At 44.2% G+C, this 22,265-nt stretch overlaps 1 protein-coding gene across 1 annotated transcript in view; it reads right to left on the reverse strand.

Annotated features, from left to right (window-relative positions):
* svep1 (sushi, von Willebrand factor type A, EGF and pentraxin domain containing 1) overlaps positions 1 to 22,265 on the reverse strand; it is a 101,702-nt gene that overhangs the window by 1,411 nt on the left and 78,026 nt on the right. The window contains exons 34-48 of the mRNA XM_078291801.1: positions 20,098 to 20,182; positions 19,711 to 19,902; positions 19,107 to 19,274; positions 17,942 to 18,614; positions 14,862 to 17,602; positions 13,685 to 13,919; positions 13,014 to 13,169; positions 12,047 to 12,110; positions 11,615 to 11,788; positions 10,816 to 10,992; positions 7,667 to 7,849; positions 5,510 to 5,680; positions 3,657 to 3,752; positions 2,920 to 3,015; positions 495 to 588 (exon numbers count right to left, since the gene is read on the reverse strand). Coding sequence (XP_078147927.1) covers positions 495 to 588; positions 2,920 to 3,015; positions 3,657 to 3,752; positions 5,510 to 5,680; positions 7,667 to 7,849; positions 10,816 to 10,992; positions 11,615 to 11,788; positions 12,047 to 12,110; positions 13,014 to 13,169; positions 13,685 to 13,919; positions 14,862 to 17,602; positions 17,942 to 18,614; positions 19,107 to 19,274; positions 19,711 to 19,902; positions 20,098 to 20,182 — 5,305 coding nt within the window. The remainder of the gene's footprint in view (positions 1 to 494; positions 589 to 2,919; positions 3,016 to 3,656; positions 3,753 to 5,509; positions 5,681 to 7,666; positions 7,850 to 10,815; positions 10,993 to 11,614; positions 11,789 to 12,046; positions 12,111 to 13,013; positions 13,170 to 13,684; positions 13,920 to 14,861; positions 17,603 to 17,941; positions 18,615 to 19,106; positions 19,275 to 19,710; positions 19,903 to 20,097; positions 20,183 to 22,265) is intronic.

Raw genomic sequence — 22,265 nt, forward strand, 5'->3', positions numbered from 1 at the left:
GCCATGGGCCACCTGGAGACCAGTCTCATAATAGCCAAGTGTTTACAGCTCTGTCACCCAAAGGAGTCATTAATGCCTCGCTGGGCTATCTAGGGACTGATATCCAAGCTTGCCAGGTTTTCTCAAAGAGTAATACCTGTGACTTAGGAGATCTGCAAAGAGGTACGCAGCATGTTTAGAAAGACACACAGTTTGTTTCCATCACAGCCAAATTCTGCTGAAAAGGTGACTCAGAGCTGTTAATGGGTAACACAAATACTGCCTTGTGTGTATGATGTAATGTAATGGAGTGCTGAAACTGAAGCTCCATGGAACGATCAATGGAACTTCCCATAAAGCCGATTTGTGCTGAGTTAGGCCTGAGGTTCGGTTTCTGTCCTCCCAAAATTTGGACAGTATCCAGCAGAGAGGAGCGTGGAGCAGAGGGCCCTCTCTGCATGTGTGGAGTACAGTATATTTACTGTGTGTGTGTGTGTGTGTGTGTGTGTGGTCACCTGGAGCAGTCGTGCCCGCTCCACCCTGGGCTGCAGTGACACCTGTTCGGCCTGATGCACCTGCCTCCGTTCAGACACGGCGATGAGCACACAGCTGTGGACGTGGCAAGACACACACACACACACAATCATCATTACTCAGGAAAAATACATTTCCTGCCCCCCCCACCTCCCACATGTCCTAGCCAGCACTGATACAGTCTGAGGAAATGTGCTGTGGTTATTACCATAACCTGGTATCCTCCCCCCTTAAAGGGGAATTCCACACAACACACTTTTAATGCTTTTATCGCTCTGAGATCAAACCAAAAATATAGTAATACTTACTTACTATGTACTAACTAACTGTACTAACTAAGTACTATCGTACTTATGTTTATATAGTTATCGTTGTAGTAGTAGTGGGAACAAAGACATGCTACTTACTTATAATGATTTAAATCTTTTTATAGTTATAGTTGTCTTTATATTTATTGTTCTAGATGTGAATGGGCCTTTAGAGAGAGAGAAACTTGAATGTCCTAATTGAGGTAAGTTGTTCGGTAATGTTACATTATCTAAGATGTTTGGGAAAAAAAATATATCGACATTTACTTTATCTACTTTAAAAAAAATCAAGACTTTTTCATTATCAACCATTATTAGATTGCATTTTCCTTGATCCACAGAGCCCATAACGCCACAAAACATCTGAAAACAACTTTCTGGTAAAAGATCTAGGAGAATTGTTGCAGAGGAAAAAAACCTAAAAGTCAATTTGGGTGCAATTCCCCTTTAAAGGTGGGCTGGTTAATGTACTACTCGGTGTGTTTGCTTTAGCGTTGAGCCCTCAGAGAACAATACCTGTCACTACATTGCTACAGCAACAGAGTGACGCATTGCGCTGACAGACAGATGGCTAAGTGTCTATGTATTCACTCGCTCTATCCTTAGTGCCATCAATTATAGTAAAACCCTCAATAGAGCCGTCATGGACCATCCAACTCAAGAGAAGCTTTACAAAACAGGGGGTTGACAGTTTTGTGTATCTATGGCTATTTTCAGGGTGTAAGTGATGATAAATTAGTGTGTTCTTTTTTTTATTTTTAGATATAGCTCAAAGGATACTGCCACTCCCACAAAGCTTTATACTCCTGGGAAAGAAAACACAGCAGGCCAGTATGTCATACACTTAAGTGCGTCCTGGCTTCAGAGCAAGTCCTATAATATACGACATTGCAGCAGCCAAGATTATTATGCAACTGGCAGACTTTGATGATGATTCAGCATTAGGGGCTGGGTCCGTCCCTGCGAGGAGAAAGCAGCCGACACGGACCGTCGTTTAGAGAAAGAGAGAGTCTGTGATGCAACTGTATCCCTCAAGGCAGTTTTGAGACATCCAATCACAAAATATTCATGATCTTACGGTGAATAAATTATAGATAAAACACCTAAAAACTACAGATAGAAAAGAAACCGGTTGCTAAACATGAGATGCAACATATTTGTCCATCTTTTTTATAGTCTAAAGTGAAGTAGGACAGGTAAGGGGGAAAAAATCTAACAGTGAATTATTACAAAAACACTGTAAAATGTCAATGGTATATCATTTAATCTAGTATTGAGTCTTAAAACTTTTTTCTTAAAGCAAGTGAGAAAATATCAGGTGAGATAATTTCACTTTTTTCCCATACAAATCACCTTTTCTCAAATCAAGCAACATTATCTTAATGATAGTGAAGTGATCCCTCTTATTTCAAGAAAATTCTCAAAATAAATGAAACTGCATTGGAAACAAGTGAAATAATATCAACAGATTGGCACTTTTTTTTATTATTTGTTTAAAGAAAAATAAATTATTACAAATAGTTTTCAGGCTGAATATGAGACTAAATGATGTTTTAAGATAGACATTTTTTGCTGTGCAGTAATTACTTGGTCTTTAAAAAAACAACAACCATACTGCCACCCCCCTGCTGAGTTAATTCAGTCAGAGTTATGACATTGACGTCACCGCTGTACGTGAAGGAAACCCTGTTAAGTGAGGGCTTACTGTTTTTTTTGTGCTTTTTTTTTCTTTTTAGGTCACTCACTTCATCACTATTGTCAAAAAACACCCATCATCATTATACAAATAATATGTTAAACATCAATTCTTAGGATGACAATACAAAGTATTTAAAAGAACATAATTACTTGGTCTTTCCTCAGTTAAAAAACACCTGTAGCGTCACGCAGCCCCCCTGCTGAGTCAGTACAGAGCGATAATGACAGTGACGTCACCGCTGTACGTGAAGGGAACCCTGTTAAGTGAGGACTTACTCTGTGTGAACCTCCGTCCTACGTCACTGAGATATTCATATACACACACACTAACCTAAATACATGAATGCATCCCTCTGTCTCACACACACACACATACACACACACACACACACACACTCACCACTGTGACAGCGTGTACCCGTCCACCCGGTGGGACACTCGCACTGGTAGGGTGCCACGCAGCGCCCTCCGTTCAGGCACGGCAGGATGCAGATTGCTATTATTAGGGAGGAGAAATGAGAGAGAGAGGCATAAACAGCAAGGTCATCAATTCTCTCTCTCTCTCTCTCTGTCTCTCTCTCTCTCTCATTTGATTCAGTGTAATCAAGCCGTTGTGCTTTATGGCCAGAGGCTGGGGAGCAGCCTGTTTTTCGAGGTCAGAGAGCATTTCAGGACATCAAAATGATAAAAAATGACTGATGAGGAAGCGATCCATCTGAAGTATCTATGAGCAGTAAGACAATCCAGTGCCTGAGTAAATGGATATTCACAGATATGCACTGGCTGCACTTTAACTTTGTCTGCTGAAGTCTGAGTAGGAGACACAAAGTCTGTGATCTGTATAGTGTTTTGCTGGAGAGGAGTGAATGAATAAAACTCTCTCTCTCCCTCTCTCTGTCTCACTCTTTCTCTCTTTCTGGAGTAAAAAACAACCACCAACTCAAACCATTATCCCCCTCTTTGTGCTATTGTCTTCTAAATCCTGCTTAGCAAGCTGGTTGGATTCATACACTCATTGCATTTGTTAGCATTTGTTTGACTACATTTCACTTCTGAGTAATATAACACACTTTAGGGTCGTGTTCTGGGTGTAATATAGTTGTGTTGTGTTTTTTAAATGACAGTTAAAATACTTACGCTCCTCACAAAGTCGGCCCATCCAGCCCTCTGGGCAAGAGCAAGTGTTGGGCCGTTGACACACTCCTCCATTCTGGCAGTGCAGCCAACACACCGCTGAGGGAGAGGACACACACACACACACACACACACACACACATATATATCAGATTTAGATTCGAAGAGTGCTGCCTGTAGGGAGATACACGTATTTTTACACTCCGAACTTTACTGTCGGATACAGTAATTTACACCAGAGGAGAGCAAGAATCTCAAGGTTTTCAATCCATTTCCAGTACAGTGAGAAAAGGAGACAGTTGCATGTTTTTTTTTTGGCTTGTTATTCTTCTGCCACAGCTTCCAGAACATCCATGCAGTGAGTAGAGCAAGTCTTGGCCATGCAATGACATGCGCTAGAATAAAGAGAGCATTCACACGGGAGATTAAATTCCTTCACAGGAACACTATAGCCCACATCTTTGTCCAAGATATTGCCCCACAACAGAAATTCCCTTAACACAGACATCCCTGTGTGTGTGTGTGTGTGTGTGTGTGTGTGGAATGTGAGGAGCGTGCACTAATTCAGCAACTGTTGAGGAAATGATCAGCCTGGATTCGGCACTTGTATTCATACGTGAACCATGTGAGTGACCATTTGAATTTCATGATGCATGGGACCGTTTTTTTTCAGGAGAAACCTCTGCCAGTAAGGGTGGAAGCTCGAGAATATGGCCGTCAACCACTGTCATTGGCCCATTTGGAGATTAATTCAGGAAAGGAAAAATAAACCCTCAGATACTCTTACACTGTTAGATATCAATGTGTGATGTTCAATGCATTCCAGGAGTTATTTTGAGATGAAGTGTTGTAATTTACTTTTCTGGTGTACCCACTTTCCCTCAACCTGCCCTGTTTACTTCAGTTAGTGATTTCCTACATTTCCCAAAGAAGGGAATCAATTCAATCAAAGTTGGGCGAATACAGCTAGCTAGGGAACTAGTTTATAAACATCGGGACCTGTCTATGATCTCAGCCACAACAGGTCTTGTGGCGGTATTGCATTCCGGTCTATTGAGGCTACTGTCGGTAGAGAAACTGGCATCTCTTCTACAATGGATTTCTCCCTGTGTGATTGTTGAACATCGGAGTAAAATGAAATAAGCCCTCGCTCTTATTCTGAGGGTCTGACACCAAAACCTGACATTTACTGTTGATGTTTTAGATAGCTGGAAATTTTTCTGCCATCAAACTCCATTGTAGCTGCACTCATGTTGTCTAAGTTTGGCCAGTTATCCATAGCAATAAGAAAAATACACCACCAAACAATAAAATGCTCCAAGAAATGCAGGTATGTAGCCAATAGTTATTTCTTAACAATGTTAACATGTTTTAGGGTGGATTTTTCCTTTACTGGGTCTGGATCCAGGCTACAGAAAGTACTCATCTATGGATTGCACAGTCAGATGGCAGAACACAGTAGGAGGGAAGAGATTCTGAGGTGAAGCTGCCCTTTTACACTGACTACCTGGACTACCTTCACTGTTAATCAGGAAATGGCAAAACTGGCCCCATATCAGCAATCCCTTGGCAACTTCATCCTACTTCCAGATACGTGTGCGGCTGGTATAAATGCAGCAGGTGGATGTGGGTGGAAACATATTGCAGAAAGCAGGCAGAGAAAGGTGGATTTCCTCCACAGAACATTGCATCCAGAGGGGATAAGCAGTAGCAGTCCAGCTTTTATTGTCATGTAGCAAAGAAGAACTGAAAAGCATCATAGCGTCAGGAGTAGATAGGACAGTCTCGTGAAGAAAGGAGGTCCTGGGACAGGGGGGAGTCCCTTCTCTAATAACACAGAGGTGTGTTCTCTCTACCTCTGCATGTGGGAGGCGGCGTCCAGGTGCCGTTCTCCAGACACCTGCTCCTTCCAACGCCTTCCATGGCATAGCCGCCAAAACACGAGTACACCGCCACGTCCCCGAACTGGAAGACCGCCCCCCGCACCACCCCGTTGGCCACGTGGAGAGGAGGGCCACAGGACACCCCTGCACAACAGCCCAAACGGATTGACCCTCGTGTTACTCACTACACCTCATTTCTGTCTAAATATGCTGCTGCTGCCTTGCCATATTTGATCTCAACATTAACCTGAATAATTAAAGGTAAAATAAAATAAATTCAGGTATTACACTCAGGTGCCTCTACTGAATGGCCAGAACTTTTCGGTGACATTTCAAGCTCCTATTTGAGGGAAACTGGATTGTTGCTAAGTCTTCATCATGTCAATTGTTTGAAACTGAACTGTAAACTTCTTTATTCCTCATTGCCTGTGAAATAAGTTAATTCCATGCATAATATCTGAATGTGCAAGATAGTCCAACTGTGTGGCTTTACTACAACTCTGTCTGCGTGAGTTCCCCTTGGGACCTAAATGGGAATAAAAGGATTACACTACACACATGCATAGAGGAGAAAAAAACAACAACATGCAAATGCAAACAAGCCATAGCAACGTAGCCACCATTGTGCTGCATATTCAGACCAACTGTCCCCAAGAAAGATCAGATGATTATCGGACAAAGGTTGCCATAGCAGCTTCAGAGGTAGCCCATAATTAGTCCAGCATGCGGGACACCGGCACAGTGTTTGATGCAGCCCCATTTGTTTTGATAAAATATCAGTGAGGGATAGAGGATAAGAGAGAGAGAAATGGAAAAGTGCTTGAGCTGACAGGCAGATTAAAGTGAGCATGCTAATGTAGAGTGGTACTTGGCACAAGACAGGAAGAGCATGCAGAGGTGTGCAATATCAAATACACATTGATTTTTGCTTGAATATCATGACTCATGAATTATGACATGATTCACTATTTTCAGTGCTCGGTAGCAGTCCCAGTAATTAGATCATTGAATTCCCAGCCAACGATTAACTGAATCACATGACCCGGATCTTGCAAAGACTAATCAAGGTTAAGCAACACGCGTATTGATTGGTTGTATCTTAGAAGCTGACACTGTCTAGCTCAGCAGGCATTTTGAATGTGCAAATACACACAGACGATGTGTAAACAGCTCCCATGGCTCCGCAAAGATACTTGCAATAATCAAAGTCCTGTGTCTTGTGAGATGCAGCAGAGATCCTACTGAGCAAACTGAACAGTATCTATGACTAAACCTCTATCTAATCTGTCATGTCTAACCTCTTCAGCATTATTTACAACCAAGAAGGATAACCTGCGGGAAGGAATTCATGGTGATCTCCAAAAGTGGAAAGTAACTAAGTAAATATGTTTTGGAAACTTCATGTTATCCTCGATGGTTTTAATTAATGCATGACTGATGGCTGTGCATTATCAAATGATTATCAAATAAACAAACAAACAAAAACTTAGAGAATTACTCTAGCTACTGTAGGTGAGTAGATTTTTAAAGTAATACAACTTTTTCTGAATACTTTTTGAAGTCTGTGCTTTGAATTCTATTCTATTTTCAAGTACAATGCCAAAAGTGTAATCTGCCATTTTGGTGGGAGGATGATTTTGGAAGACATGTATTGGAACATGAAATCTTAATGATATTTGCTTTAAAGTAACAAAGAACTTAAGTACTTTTAGTGAGCTCTTCTTCAGCTTCAGCAATGTTTTATACAATACTTTCTATACAACTCTTATTCTGACTTGACTTATATTTAACTTAGCAGCACTCTGAGTAAAATACACCAGGGAAAGGCTTAACCTAAGTCAGTGAAGCCTCATAGCTCAAAAAGTTGCAATAACAACTGGAGAGTGTCATTCCAAAATAAAATATTATCCACCATTTGAAAAATGATACCTGCTCTTACAAAAGGATTATTGTTATGAGTTATGAGTTATCTAAAGACCTTTGCTGCCAAATAGTTATGTGTTTGAGGATAGAATCATTTGTGCTATATTGCTATAATATTGACTAATGGACTACAGGTAGCATTTGTTTCCCCAAAATGGATATGTAGTGTTTTGAATGAAACCCGTGAACTGAAAAGACGATACTTACTCTCACACACAGAGCTGATGGGGCTCCAGGTCTGGTCTGGCCTGCAGGTGATGGTGCCGCCACCTTTGGCCTGCTGGCCCTTGGGACAGGTGACAGGGACGGACTGGCCCACATGAAACTCCTGCTGGGAACCATTCCCACCGCTGGCCTCCTTCCAGCCGGGGGGCGCTGGGCAAGACTTAGCTGTGGGCGATATAAATGATGGATTACTATTTGAACACAATGTAATGTATTTTTCGCTTTGTACGCCTATTAGCAGTATAAAGGTATTATTTCTCAGCAGTTTACAGTAGAAACAGCACAATATGTAAAAGCTGACTTGATATTTAGAGTTAATTCACAGGCAATCCAAAACTACATGGTTTAGAAGGGAGTGGGGAATAAGTGTATACGTGTAGCCACTGTATCTATGGTGAATTTAATAATATGAATGTTAATTCCCATACAGATAACAAGAGTAAGGAGTCTAACAGCCCCGCAACTTCTGTGGTCACGGGTGCGGGGGTGAGTGAGCAGAGTGGATGTGTTGACGTTTTCTGAGGATTTTGGAGGATGTACCATAAAGGATGCTGTTGCAATAATCCAGTCTGGAGGTGATGAATGCATGGATGAGTGTTTCCGTGGCTGAGAAGGAGAGGGATGGACGGAGATGGGCGATGTTTTTGAGGTGAAAGAAGGCTGTTTTGCTTATGTGATTGACATGTTGCTCAAAAGAGAGGGTTTGGTCGAAGATGATGCCAAGGTTGCGGATGAGAGGGGAAGTGAGCACAGTGGAGCTGCCAATGGTAAGGGAGAAGTTCTGGGTGGATTTGATGAGAGCTTTTGGGCCAGTGGTGACGATTTCAGATTTGTCACAGTTCAGTGTGAGGAAGTTGGTTTGGAGCCAAGACTTTATTTCCATGATGCAGTTGGTCAGGTTTGAGTGAGTGGCAGTGGTGATTGCTTTGGTGGAGATGTAGAGCTGGATGTCGTCGGCGTAGCAGTGGACCTGAAGCCCCACGACGGCGGATTATGTGGCCAAGGGGGGGCATATACCGGATGAAGAGGAGGGTGCCCAGCACTGAACCTTGGGGAACACCTTGGGAGAGAGGAGCAGTGGGGGATTTGCAGTTGTTGATGCTAATGTACTGGTGTCTGTCGGAGAGGTAGGATTTAAGTCAGGAGAGGGCAGTGCCGGTGATATTGAAGGAGGTTTCAAGGCGGGTGAGGAGAATGGAATGGTTGATGGTGTCATATGCCGCACTGAGGTCAAGCAGGATGAGAATATTGAGGTAACTGGCATCAGAGGAGAGGAGAAGGTCATTGGTAACTTCAGGTTGTTTCTATGCTGTGTTTAGATCTAAATCCGGATTAGAACGGTTCATACACGTTATTGGAAGATAGGTGGGCTTTGAGTTGTGAAGCAACTGCACGTTCCAGTATTTTAGACAGAAAGGGGAGGTTGGAGATAGGTCTGTAATTATTGGGGATGTCTGGATTGAGCTTTTTAAGGATGGGGGTGACAGCAGTACGTTTGAAGGCAAGAGAGATGGAGCCAGTAGTCAGGGAGGAGTTTATTGTTGTGGTGATGAGCGGACATATAGCGGGAAGACAGGCCTTGACAAGACTAGAGGGGATGGGGTCCAGGGTGCAGGTGGCAGTTTTCATTCCCATCATGAGGTCAGAAAGGTCCGTAGGGGAGACTGGGGAGAACTGAGACAGGGACTGGCTAGTTAGAGGGGGAAAATTGAGAGAAGGGGGGAGACAAACGTAGGAGTGGCCAAATTGTTATAGTCTCTATTTTTGTTTGAAAGAATGACAGGAAGGAGTTGCATTCGTTGACTATGAAAGATTGGGAAATGTTGTCCATAAACCTATGGACAACATTTCCCAATCTTTCATAATCAACGAATGTTAAATAGGTTTAATGTTTTGTTTGAGCTATGTCTGAGTGTTATCTATTTATTGTGGAAAATAGGACTTTGGGTTACCAGAGCCATACTGTATGAGTTGAGAGTAGTTTTTATCTGACGAAGTTCAGGAGTGTACCAAGGAGCAGAGTGTGTGAAGGAGACTGTTTTGGTTTTGATGGGGGCCAGCTGGTCGAGGCAGGAGGAGAGTGTGCGGTTGTAGTAGTTGATGAGGTCAGTGGGGGGTAGAAAACTCAGGGAGTGGGGAGGTGGACATTTTTTCGATGAGGGAGGATGAGAAAGACGAGAGAGAGACGGAATTGAGCTTACGGAAGTTTATTGTGCGTCATTGTGTATCATTTTAACACTCTTCTCTGTTGCAGCCCCACTTTGTGATTTTTCACATACAAATCTTGCCTAGTGCAGCTTTAATCTTCCATTTGAACAACATGAGCCTTGCAAACTATAAGGTAAAACCCGAAACTTCATTGCCTACATCAATGAACTGCACTGATCTGCATTGTAACTCTCATAAGGGAGCTAGGAATCTGCCAAGAATCCACTTTGATGGGCTCTTATCTTGTTCTTATCTGTCTTCCTATCATGGGCTATCTGGTGAAACAGATGATGAAACTCAGTGATGTTGCAAAGAATTTCAAGCAGGGTTTTTTTTTTGCTTGCCCTGGCCTTTGTGGTATCAGTGTTGCAAACCTTGGCAGAATGTACATAAGATTGTGAAAAAGCAACCATTACAACAGTGATCATGTTGCTGTAAGCAGACTGCAACATCATAGCAAGCCTGCCAATCAAAGTGTAAACAATGAAACAGAGTAATAGGTCTTTTACTCATAGATTCACTCATCTCCCCTGAACCTACCCAGTGCATTTTGCACTGTTACCTGTATACCTGTAAACTACTGAAGTATCAAAAGGTAGATGATATTACCATTTCTGTTGAGGTTACTGTTGCGTATTTATAGAAAACTGCTAATGTTTCGTGTTTTGGTTGTTTTTAATGTGGGTTTTCACAGCAGATATGAAAATTGCCCTCTGGGGATACATAGAGTTTATTGAATGAATTAAAATTAATTGAACTGAATTGAATGCCAAGGACTGCTGAGTACTAGAATCAATTCAGTAATGAAACCTGCGCTACATTGTACATGAATGTGTTTCTGTGTGTGGTTTCCAGTGTGCGTGTGTGTGTGTGTGTGTGTGTGTGTGTGTGTGTGTGTGTGTGTGTGTGCCAGAGTTTCTCACGTTGGCAGGTGGGGAACGGGGAGGTCCAGGTGTTATCCCCCATACACACCACCAGAGGATCCCCCAGCAGGCTGTAGCCTTTATCACACTGGAACTCGACAGCGCGCCCGGTGTTCAGGCTGTGCTCCTGCACCTTACCATGCAGCACCTGCTTAGGGCTGTCGCACCCCTGGGCCACTGGGATGAGACATGATGGAGAGGAGGAGAGAGAGAGAGAGAGAGAGAGAGAGAGAGAGAGAGAGAGAGAGAGAGTTAGTGAGTGAGTGAGTAACCATTCAAAAAATGTCTTTTATTGTTTATGGTACATTCAGTGTTGTATAGTCAGAGTCTGAACAGAGGCATTGACCAACTTTCAATCACAAACTGTAAAGTGATAATCTGTGAGATCCCTGTTTTTGTTTTTTTTGCTACATCTATGGTGCTCAGCGCTCACTGCTATGGTGTTTCTGCACTGCACTTCCCAGAGATCACCTGTCAATCAAACAGTGTGTCCAGTACTGTGACTTTGTCTTTTTCCTTGGATTTTCTGTTGATGAAGTTTGAGTTTCATGCTAACTACCCAGTTCTTCTTCTGTTTATTCCAAACAAACCGCTGTTGTGGCTTCCGGTAATGTTAATCACTTCCTGTGAGCCAGAGGATTTTTCCCGAGAAAGACTTAACTGGCACCAGATGTCTAGAACACTAAATGCAAAAGCTTTCATGAATCGGTGACCGAAAGTAGCAAAACGGACATATATTTCTATAAAAATGTCACGGATTACTACTTTAAACACATTGTTTACTGTAGGTCCTCCATACCTTCACATGAAGGTGCTGGCAGGCTCCATGTGCCATTGGCCAGACAGATAAGGGTCTTTAGACCGAGCAGCTGCAGGCCTGGGTTACACACATAGCTGGCGTTGTTTAGGTAGGTCTCTCCTGTGGTCTGGACCAGTGCATTTTCTACTGAGGGAGGAGGCCCACAGGACTGTGCTGGGGAGACAACAGACAAGCAGAGCAGTGTAAAGGAGGTTTCAGTGGCTTGGTGTGGTTGATGGGTGTTGTAGGGGAAAATGTGCGTAACGTTATGAGGAACTCTGGACTGAAACTCACTCAGTCTCACTTTCCATTCAATTTTTTTTGTCTTTATCGGCAAGAGATTTGAAAATACTTTTGCCAGCACATTAGGATTAAATATTGACATTTTTACAGTTTCCCCTCCCTCTCTCTCTCATACGCAAACAAACCTACCAACACACTCTGGCTGGGTTCCACTCCATGTTTTGTCGCCCTGGCAGGTCTGGATAGAGTCTCCCTGTTACAGAGAAAATATACTGTAAAGCCACAAGAATAGTATATGCCCCATGCACAGCAGTGCATACCGCTATATTGGTGGTAGTGATAGCAGGAAACATATGATACAATACAGATTCATGATTTATTTTTTCACTTGTGAGCAGATGTACCTTTCTTATTTCTCATAAATTGTGCAACAATGTAACCTAAACTGTGGTGAAAATGCACTTATTGTAGAGAATTCGCTGTATTCAAATGAAGGAGGCAAGGACATCAGTGGGTGCAGGCATATCAGGAGCAGAGTGACTCAGCTCGTTCTTGTTTGCACTGTAACCACACACTCCCATTCGTAGCTTTGGAGAAATCATGTGACTTTCTGTAATCTGATTGTTGGGCACAGGCATTAGCCATTAGCATGGTGTGGACGGTCTGTTGTTTGAAAGCACATTGCAGAAGAGAGAACGAAGTCCTCTGTTGTCAAACAGGAGATGAGTAGCTAAGTGTGTTTGATTTACGGCACTGTCCTGCACTGATGACATTTTTCAGGGGTGATCAGGAGCAAAAAAAGTAGGAAATGAAAACACATGATGGATCGCAACTTGACCACTGTGTTACACAATAAAGTGCTTTGCACAAAGTAAGGGATGTTCTGACATTATCCACCATGTTGTGTTCTGTTGTCATTTAGATTCTGTTATCCAAACTGTTTTTTTCTTGTCATCCTGATGTTTTATGTTGTTTTGTTTGTTTTGAGGTGAGATATTTTTATAAGCCCCATTTTTTTTCTCTCAGCTGCATAAATTAGTAATTTTCAAATTCTTTTTAAAATTCATTTTTAATATCTCCTCTGTGTCATCAATGCATTTTATCACTTTTTTTTAACTAAACTAAACTAAAGACAGGTTGGCATGATGATCAGCACCTTCATGTCAAAGCCAGGCAGGCAGGAGTACATGACGATGTCTCCGTAGTTGTAGCTGTCTCCCTCGGTGACGCCGTGGAGCAGAGGAGGGGGTTTCTCACACACCACCAGCTCACAGGAAACCGACGAGACGCTGGGAGACCAGCTTCCACCCAGCTTACCACACAACACACCAGAAAGGACAGTGGAGACAGGACAGAGAGAGTTTCAGAGATAGTCTTTGGGATAATTAAGTTTGGTGATTTTGCTTTTCTTTTTCCGTTCATTGGTTTCCTAGCTACTAAAAGTATAAATTATTAAACTTTTGCTGTTGCGGTGCATTTCTACAGATTCAATTTTTTTCATGGGTTTTTGTAAAGCATCATGACTGCTTCTTTGGATCAAAGTGATGAGCCACAATATTTCAAACTGTGGTTAAACTTTCACATTCATAAAATAAAATCTGCACTTCTCTAAATCTCATTTTGGTTTTTCATAATCCAATGACTACATTACTTAAACTAGCAGGCCACAAGTTCTTCACATGCATATAGTGTGACTCTTAGTTGTATATAACCATTATTTAACAAGGTAATCGCATTACAATTACGAATCTAAGAGACTTGGACAAGAGAGCAGCATCTGCCTTGTCATGACAAATCATTAACCAATATCCTTGAAGTCTTTCCTACCTGGCATTCAGCTAGCGTTGAGCCCTGCAGGTAGAAGCCAGGAGGGCAGGACAGAGTGACGGTGCCCCCGACAGGAGTGAGCTCCTCCCCATTGACCACCAGATGGGTGATGGAGAGGTTGGTGGGTAGCAGGCAGGGGGCGGGGCGGCACCGAACGCTGTGTTTGGACCAGGTACCATCACTCTGGCAGGACAGAGAGGCTGTCTGTGTGGATAGTTCATACCCATCCTCACACCTGGAGAGCAAGAGGGGGAATAAATGAAAAGGATGGAAAGAGAGAAAGTGGAAGTGAAAAGAAAAATACTGGAGAAGGTTTAGACAGGAATATATGGGAGAAATGCATCTGTTATCCATCTATGATAGAAATACATCCACACACAAATCAGGGCTACCAACACATGTAGGGCTCTGACAAACATACTGGAAGTGGGGTGATACAATTGGTAAGTTTGGGGGAATGTAGATGGGCCACACTTCTAGCAAGAGGCAACAAAGTGACAAACAGGGTAAAAAATATATTTTCTTAGCAACAAGATGCTCCCAATTAATGCAACAATGCATAAGCAACTCTGTGGGTGATGTTGTCCATCAGAACTACCAAACAAAACAAAGTTGAGTTTGATAACCCATACAGTAATAACAATGATCAGGGTTCCTACACATTTTCAATTAAAAAATTCCATACTTTTTCCAGACCTTGATTTGTTTTGAAGATTTTGTCTGGTGTTCAATATGATTTACGCAGATAGACATCTTGCCCCTGCTAACTAGGTCATATCACTGTATAGATGAAGATTGTTCTTCACAGCGACAAATATCAGAATATGTGAGCTGATTGGCAGGGTTCCTACACCATTTCCATTTTAAAATTCCATATTTTTCCCAGACCCTGAGTATTTGATATAATGCATGCTGACAGCAGCTGGGTAATAAGAGCATCCCTCTATCTGAACATTATTCTTCACATCAACAAAAACTGTGGACTCAAAGTGGGTCTACAACAACATAAAAGCTATAATTATGTGTGTATCGGACCTGAACCACAACATTTTCCATACTTTTCCAGACATTTTTTCAAATTCCCAAACTATTCAAGACCTGGAAATGATCAAATTCATTTTTAATACTTTTCCAGACTTTCCAGACCTGCGTAGGAACCCTGAATGATAATATTTACCTGTATGTGATTTGGCTGGGGAAGGTGAAGGTCTCTCCCACCACCTGAGCATGGGTGACAGACGGAGGTTTTCCACAGCTCACAGGCTCACAGCTGATCCTGGGTTCCCCCCACCTGCCATCTCTTCCACAGGAGAGGTGTGGGTAGCCCTTTGCCTGGAACCCGGGTCGGCACCTGTATATGACCGTGTCTAAGAAGGTGGTACTGCCACCCTGCAGGACAGCATTAGGAACTGCAGGCGGGGCGACAGTGCACCTCCCCCGGCCACACACAGGCACCCCGGGGCTCCACACCCCTCCCTTCTCACACACCGACTGAGAGGGACCCAGGAGCTTGTGGCCTTCGTCACACTGGAAATTCACTCTGTCTCCGCAGGCGTGGTCACGGCCCAGAACTACGCCGAATTTCAACGCAGGCGGGGCACAGACGCAGGGTCGGCACTGGGGCACGGTGCCCTCCCAGAGCCCCTGGGCGGAGCAGCGCAGGACAGGATCTCCCACCACCTCATAGCTGTCAAAACAAACGTACTCCACCACGTCCTCATAGTTGAAGCTGGAGCCGTTCAAGAAGCCGTGGCTGATGTCCTCAGGTGGGTCACAACTGATGATGTCACAGTGAGGCGCCGGTTTGTCCCACAGTCCATGCGCTTTACAAACACGCGTGGCGTCCCCATTAAGGTTGTACCCCTCGTCACACTCATACCTCACCTGGCTGTTGAAACCAAAGTCTGACCCCAACACACGGCCATTGGGAACTGGTGAGGGTTTGCCACAGTGGGCAGGTACACAGGTAGGAGACTTATGGCTCCAGGTGCCATCAGCCTGGCAAACACTGACAGGTTTCCCCTTTAAGAGGAAACCAGGCTGGCAGCTCAGTTCTATCTCATTACTATAGGTGTACTCCTCCCCTTTAACAGTAATATCAGTGGGGACTTCAGGGGGACCGCAGGACACGGGCTCACACCACGGCTTCTGCCCGTCCCACTTCCCATCTGCCTGGCAGGTGATAGTGTCGCCACCCTTAAGAACAAACCCAGAACTACACTCATAGCGTAGAACCTCGGGGTAAACAAAACCACCTCCGTGAGCTGTGCCGTTAGCAATAGCCCCCGGGTCGCCACAGGACACGGGCTGACAAACCGGGGAATCATCAGTCCACAGTCGGCCTGACACACACTGCCTGACAGGCTCCCCCTCCAGCTCATATCCTTCCTGACATGCATACTTGACCAGACTGCCAAGGGAAGTATCAGTCACATTCACCCAGCCGTGCTTTGGACTAGGTGGTGTTTCACACTCCGCAGGGACGCATGAGGGGGCCGTCCCATTCCAGCCCCCGTCCTCCTGACACACTAAGGTGGTGGGGCTTGTAAGATCGTAACCTTTGTGACAACGATACGCAATCACCGTCCCCTGAAGGAAGCTCAGGTCCATGGGTGAGGCTGATGTAGCGCCAGTAGTACCAGAGCCTGTCCCTGACGGAGCAGAGCCAAGATCCATCACCCTAACATATTCCCCAAAGTCAATATGAGGAGGCAGGCCACAATCCGAGGGAACGCAGACTGGAACAGAACTGGACCACCCAAACTCTTCACAGGTCAAATGGTTCTGGCCCACTAGTTGGAAGCCGGGGAAACAGCTGTAGAAAATAGTAACGCCGAATCGATGGTCCAGGCCCTCTACGAAACCGTTATCGATGGGTTTGGGTGGGGTGCAGGATATCTGCACACAAACAGGTGGCTCCACGTCCCACTCCCCATTAGCTAGGCACTTCAGAGTCTCTGCACCTTGGAGACGGTAACCACGGCGGCAGGAGTAGGTGGCACCGTGTCCGAACTGGAGTTTTGTATACGCCACTTTTCCGTTGTCTATCGGTTTAGGGATGGAGCATTCGATCGGGCGGCAAGAAGGCACCCCTCCAATCCAGAGTCCGCTCTCTCCACAGAGGACAGTAGAGTTTCCTGATAAGTTATAGCCAGGCTTACAGCTGTAGAGTGCTGTACTGAGGTACATCAGACCCTGGACGTCGACTATACCATTAGAAATCTCCACGGGCTGAGGGCATTCTACCGGGATGCACTCTGGGTAAGGGCTGCTCCATTGCCCATTGGCTAGACAGGAAACAGAGCCCTCTTTCTTTAAAGTGAACCCGTCCATGCACGAGTAGGTCACCACCGAGCCAAAATAGGATTGGGCTGAGGACGAGGATGAGGAGGGACCCCCAAACGTCACCTCTGGGGGTGGGCCGCAGAAGACCTGCTTGCACACAGGGAAGGTGTCGTTCCATTCCTGCGAGGGGGTGCAGCGGAGGATCCGGGCCCCGTGGAGGACGTAGCCATCCTCACAGGACAGCTCCACCGTTCCTGAGTCAGAATCCAGGCCCTTCAAAACCAGGTGGTTCTCCTCCAGCGGCGGTTCTGGGCACTGGACCGGCGAGCAGCGCGGACGCCTCATCTTATCCCACTTCCCGTACTTCAGACAGGTCCACACGGCATCCCCGGCCAGTTCGTAACCCTCGTCGCAGACATACTGCACTTTTCGGCCCACCTCGAACGCAGAGCCCCTGTAGTGGCCGTGGACGATGTCAGGAGGAGGGTCACAGGTCAAAAGGACACAGGAGGGAGGGTCGTTGTTGGACCACTGGCGGTTGGCCTGGCAAACTCGCTCCGGACGACCAACCAGTCTAAAGCCTGCATTACAGGCGTACGTCACCTTGCTGTTGAAGATTAATCGGCCTTTGCTCTGCAGTGGGAGAAACACAGGGACGATTCTCAGAAAAATGAGAGAAAATACGTCACATGCCTTGTAACATTTTTTAACATACTTATTCTCAGTCATTTTACAGAACAGATTGCTGCTGTTGCTGAACATTTGCCTCATTTTTCATTTTATCATTGAGGCCATGAACATTTGATATTATAAAATGGGGTTTTCACGTTTCAAGGCTACCAGAGATCATGAAACTTACCCAACACTGAATATGTATATGAATATGTATTCCCACTCTGTGGAACTCTCTTTTGAATCTCATATTCATAAGAATGGTTCATGTGTATGTTTACTGGTAAATGTGGCCCATACCTGGATGATTCCATTCCTGAGTAGTGGGGGGCTGGAGCAGGACACAGGTACACAGGTAGGCAGAACTCCCCCCCACTCTCCATTGGCCTTACAAGTCCTCCTCTTCTCCCCTCGGATCAGGAAGCCTTTATCGCAGCTATACGCCACCATAGCTCCAAAACTATAGTTTGTCCCGCTCACATACCCCCGCTCAATGCCCTCAGGCCTGGAGCACCTCACTGGCACACAGCCAACATCATAGGGTGAAGGATCCCACTCTCCTCCCATCATGCATCTCAGGGTTGCTGTAGTGTTGAGCATGAAGCCCTCCTCACATTTATAGCTCACTTCAGTATTGCTGGCGTATTTAGGCTTGTTGACCGAGTCTAAAATAGCGTGGGGTAGGTCAGGCGGACGTTGGCAAAAATTTGCAATGCAGCGAGGGGCCTCCAGTCCATCAGGGGGCGCCCACACACCCTGGGCATTACACACCATCTTAGAGTTGTTGCTGGCGGTGTAGCCGTCGGTGCAGTAGTAGTTAGCGGTGTCTCCGAACAGCTGGTGGCTCTCGTAGGGCTCAGCGTGGTCGATAGCGGGCGGGGGTCCACAGGAGCGGGGGACGCACTGGGCAGAGCTGTCACTCCATTGGCCGCTTGGCAGACATTCTCTGGTCTCTGGGCCAATCAGAGTGTAGCTGAAGGTGAAGGAGACCAACAGAAATAGAGGATGTAAGAAATCGCCGCACTACATAACAGGCGTTTATCACACAGCGCTGATATTTCTTCAAGAAATATAAAATGGGTAGTTTCAGCCAAGCAATCTGATTGGTCAAAGACACTTTTCAACCATGCTGATAATTCCCATAAAGCATGGCTAGCTGTCTGTAATTGGTTGCGGCAACGTTTGTGGCAACCAGGTAGCTAGTTAGCAATCTTACTAGCTTTTTTTTTTTTTTTCATATATGTATAATACTTTTGACAGTACACATGCATTGGTAGCAATTGTAGAAAAGTCCTAATACCCAAGATTGCGTTCTTTACTGTGATTACAGGTACGTCAGTGATGCAGACAGTATTGCGTCACCAAAGTTAAGCTCCTTTATTATTATTGTCATAACTTGTTAACACTTTCCATTGATAAAACAACATAATAACTGTCCATAAGAGTGGACTTCAACCAGATTTACCCTTCTTTGCAGACATAGTGCACCTTGTTTCCCAGTGCATGGTTATCTCCTACGGTCATGGCGTCTCTCAGGGCCGGCGGGTCGCTGCACAGGACACTTGCACAGCGGGGGGCCGGCCTGCTCCACTCCCCTGTCGCTTCACAAACCACCTCCATGGAGCCCTGTGGTCTTCACACCAACACACTACTTAGCGTACACACCCACACTCCTAACTCAACACTAACTCGTGCAATTATAGTGTCACCCAGATTTATAGTAGAAGACTTGTGAGAACAAATGGGCCAACACTGATGACAAGATACAAAGTCATACAGAGTATCACGCAGAGTTACACAGAGTTCATAGTGTCACTTGAGGTAAAACCTGTACTGTACTGATAAATCTGAATCAGAGTCTTGATTTAATGACACATTTAGTGACCAAAACAATGGAGATTTCTTTCACCAAACAATGACGCACTAGAGTACTCTGGTGTGAGTAGAGAAAGTATTTGAAAGCAATTAAAACAAAACATCACTATAAAGTTAAGTGCTCAATTAACAATCAATCAACAAACCACAGTAAAAAGGTATAGGAGACAGAATTGACAGTGATAGATCCATACCTGTATCCCTCAGTGCAGGTGTATGTGGCAATGGACAGGTATGTATTTGCTTTGAGGGTGTAGTCTGCATGCTCGACAAGTGGAGGCTCCCCGCAGGTCACCGGATGACAGACAGGAGGCGTCCCACTCCACCTCAGACTGGTCAGACACTGGAACTCATATGGGACTTGAGGCAAGAAGCCATTCATACAGCTGAGGTGGAACAAAGAGGGTTGGGGGATACAGAGGGGTAGAAATGGAAGTTAACCTGTGAACTTTACTGTTGAAACTGATATGTTAGGTATTCTCTGCTGACATGATTTAATCAGTAGGTGCACAGTACATGCACACAATAAATCAGTCAGGTCAATATCTTATCATAGTGTTGTAAGGGGGTGCAAATGATACCTGAAAGTCACCTTGCTTCCATATGTGAAGTTGGTTCCCTTCATGACGGAGTTCTCTGGGACAGATGGCTTTGGACAGGAGAGAGCTAGAGAGCAACATCAAGGGGATGATTAGTTACTGCTGCTTTCCATCATTTTAATACTGCAATGAAACCTTAAAATGTTGGGAAAGGGTCAGTTTTATTATGTTATATGAACTTGCGGTGGAAAATTAACTGTAGTGTAGTTATCTTTATCTTCAGAGTAGAGGACTTTTAATAAACACATAATTTCATGCTTGTCTCCCTGCTTAAAGGATCAGTGGAAAGTCAACAAGTGCCACTTGTTAGAAACTGATCATAGAATTTGAATTGATTCAATTGAAGTTCCGTGTACTCATCACTTATTGAGTTTAGAAGAACATTTATATGCATTAAGTGTATTCTTTCTTTAGTGTGTATCTGTTTGCAGAGTGAAAAAGTACTGAATCCTTCATGCAACTTGTTTACCAGATCTTTGTGCTCCGTTCCTGTCTTTATCAGACAGTCAAGGACATGTGAAACTCACAGATAGTACCCAAGTTGTTACACCCTCCCCTATCCTTGTCTTTGTACTGAAAATCATACTGCTCACTATTCAGAGAACTGCATTTGCCACTGCTGTGAACTTCTCTCCGTGCCGCACGCTAATAAATAACCTTTTGGAAGAAGAACACACAAATCTCAGCTTGAATTCCTTTATTGAACAAGTTTTCTCGAGACATTACTTGTAAAAAAAACAAAAACCCAAACATTAGTCTGCTCTCTAATGCATTCACAACAACAGAAATTGTCTCTACCTGTCGCAGACAAGAAAATATGCGAAATGGGATTTTAACAATTTCAGGGTTAGCACAGTAGGTCTCCAAGTGTTTAGAGATTTTGGGTGGTGTACTGACTTTCACTGCATACGGCCTACACATGGAATCATAAGAGAGTTCGCTTTCAGTCTCACAACTCCACAGCCAATATGGGCTGATCACAGCAGAAAGGGCACAGTCTGCAGTCGCTGAGTGAGTTAGTTCCTCTTTCTCTGCTGGAGAGAATGTGGCGTAGAGCCAAGATGGAGGTGCTGTGGTGGTCAGGCCTTTCAGCCTGCTGCATAGTGGAAGACAAAGAGACAGCTGTCTATATAATCACCCCTTCACAGCACCAGGGGTCAAGCATGTGTAGGGCAATCACATCGCATAGTGTGTGTGTGTGTGTGTGTGTGTGTATGTGTGTCTGTTTCCCTGTTGTGCGTGTGTAAGTGGAAAGTGTGTGTGTCTGTGCTTGTGTGTTTGTGTGTGTGTGTGTGTGTGTGTGTGTATAAGTGATGTGTGAGCATGTGTGTTTTCATATGTATGTGCATGTGTGCGTATATTTGTGTGTGTGTGTGTGTGTGTGTGTTGTTTGCTTTTTTGTGTGTGTGTGTGCGTATGTGTGTGTGTGTGTGTGTGTGTGCGTGCACATGTGTTTGTATGTGTGTTTCCTGAAGGGTATCAGGACTTCTAATATCTGCATAATAATGAGAGACTATGATTACATCTAACCATGTAGTCTTTCTTTGCTCGTTACACAGTGCCTATTGGCCATTTTAATCCCCCTGCCTGAATGCTTTGATGAGGAAGCTCTTTTATTACATAGAATAAAGAGTGGTTCAATGGACATAATAGTAATGAATCCATATCCATTGAGGTTTAAATACCTCATTGTGTGCTGTCCTATAACAGCTGCTGAGAATGTGAATGCTGTGAACGCAAAAGCTGTGTTTATTAAAGGAAAATACCAATATTTGAAATATTTACCACCTGACCATTTGTTGTAACCTATTTGGAGCATGAAACCTATTTGACTATGAAATACTTTCTGGCACTCACTGTACCTCCTTTGAGCGGGGCAAGTGAAAAGAGATTAATAAAGTGTCTCATTATTACGATGTCTCACGTAACAGTATTATCGTTGCCTCTTGAGCCATACTGCTCATATTAAAGTTTCTGTATTCTGTATGCGCTCAGTTTTCCTTTCATTTTCTCAAAGAAGTAAAATGGTCCCCTCTTGTGGTCGGAGTGTATGGAAAGATAAATAGATTTGAGAAGGTAGAGAGGAGGCTGGAATACCATTTAGCTTCTACTATTATGATGGTATGGTTGGTTCTTTTTAGATATTTAGT

This window comes from Centroberyx gerrardi, chromosome 23 (genome assembly GCF_048128805.1).
Source record: "Centroberyx gerrardi isolate f3 chromosome 23, fCenGer3.hap1.cur.20231027, whole genome shotgun sequence".
Lineage (NCBI taxonomy): Eukaryota > Metazoa > Chordata > Actinopteri > Beryciformes > Berycidae > Centroberyx > Centroberyx gerrardi.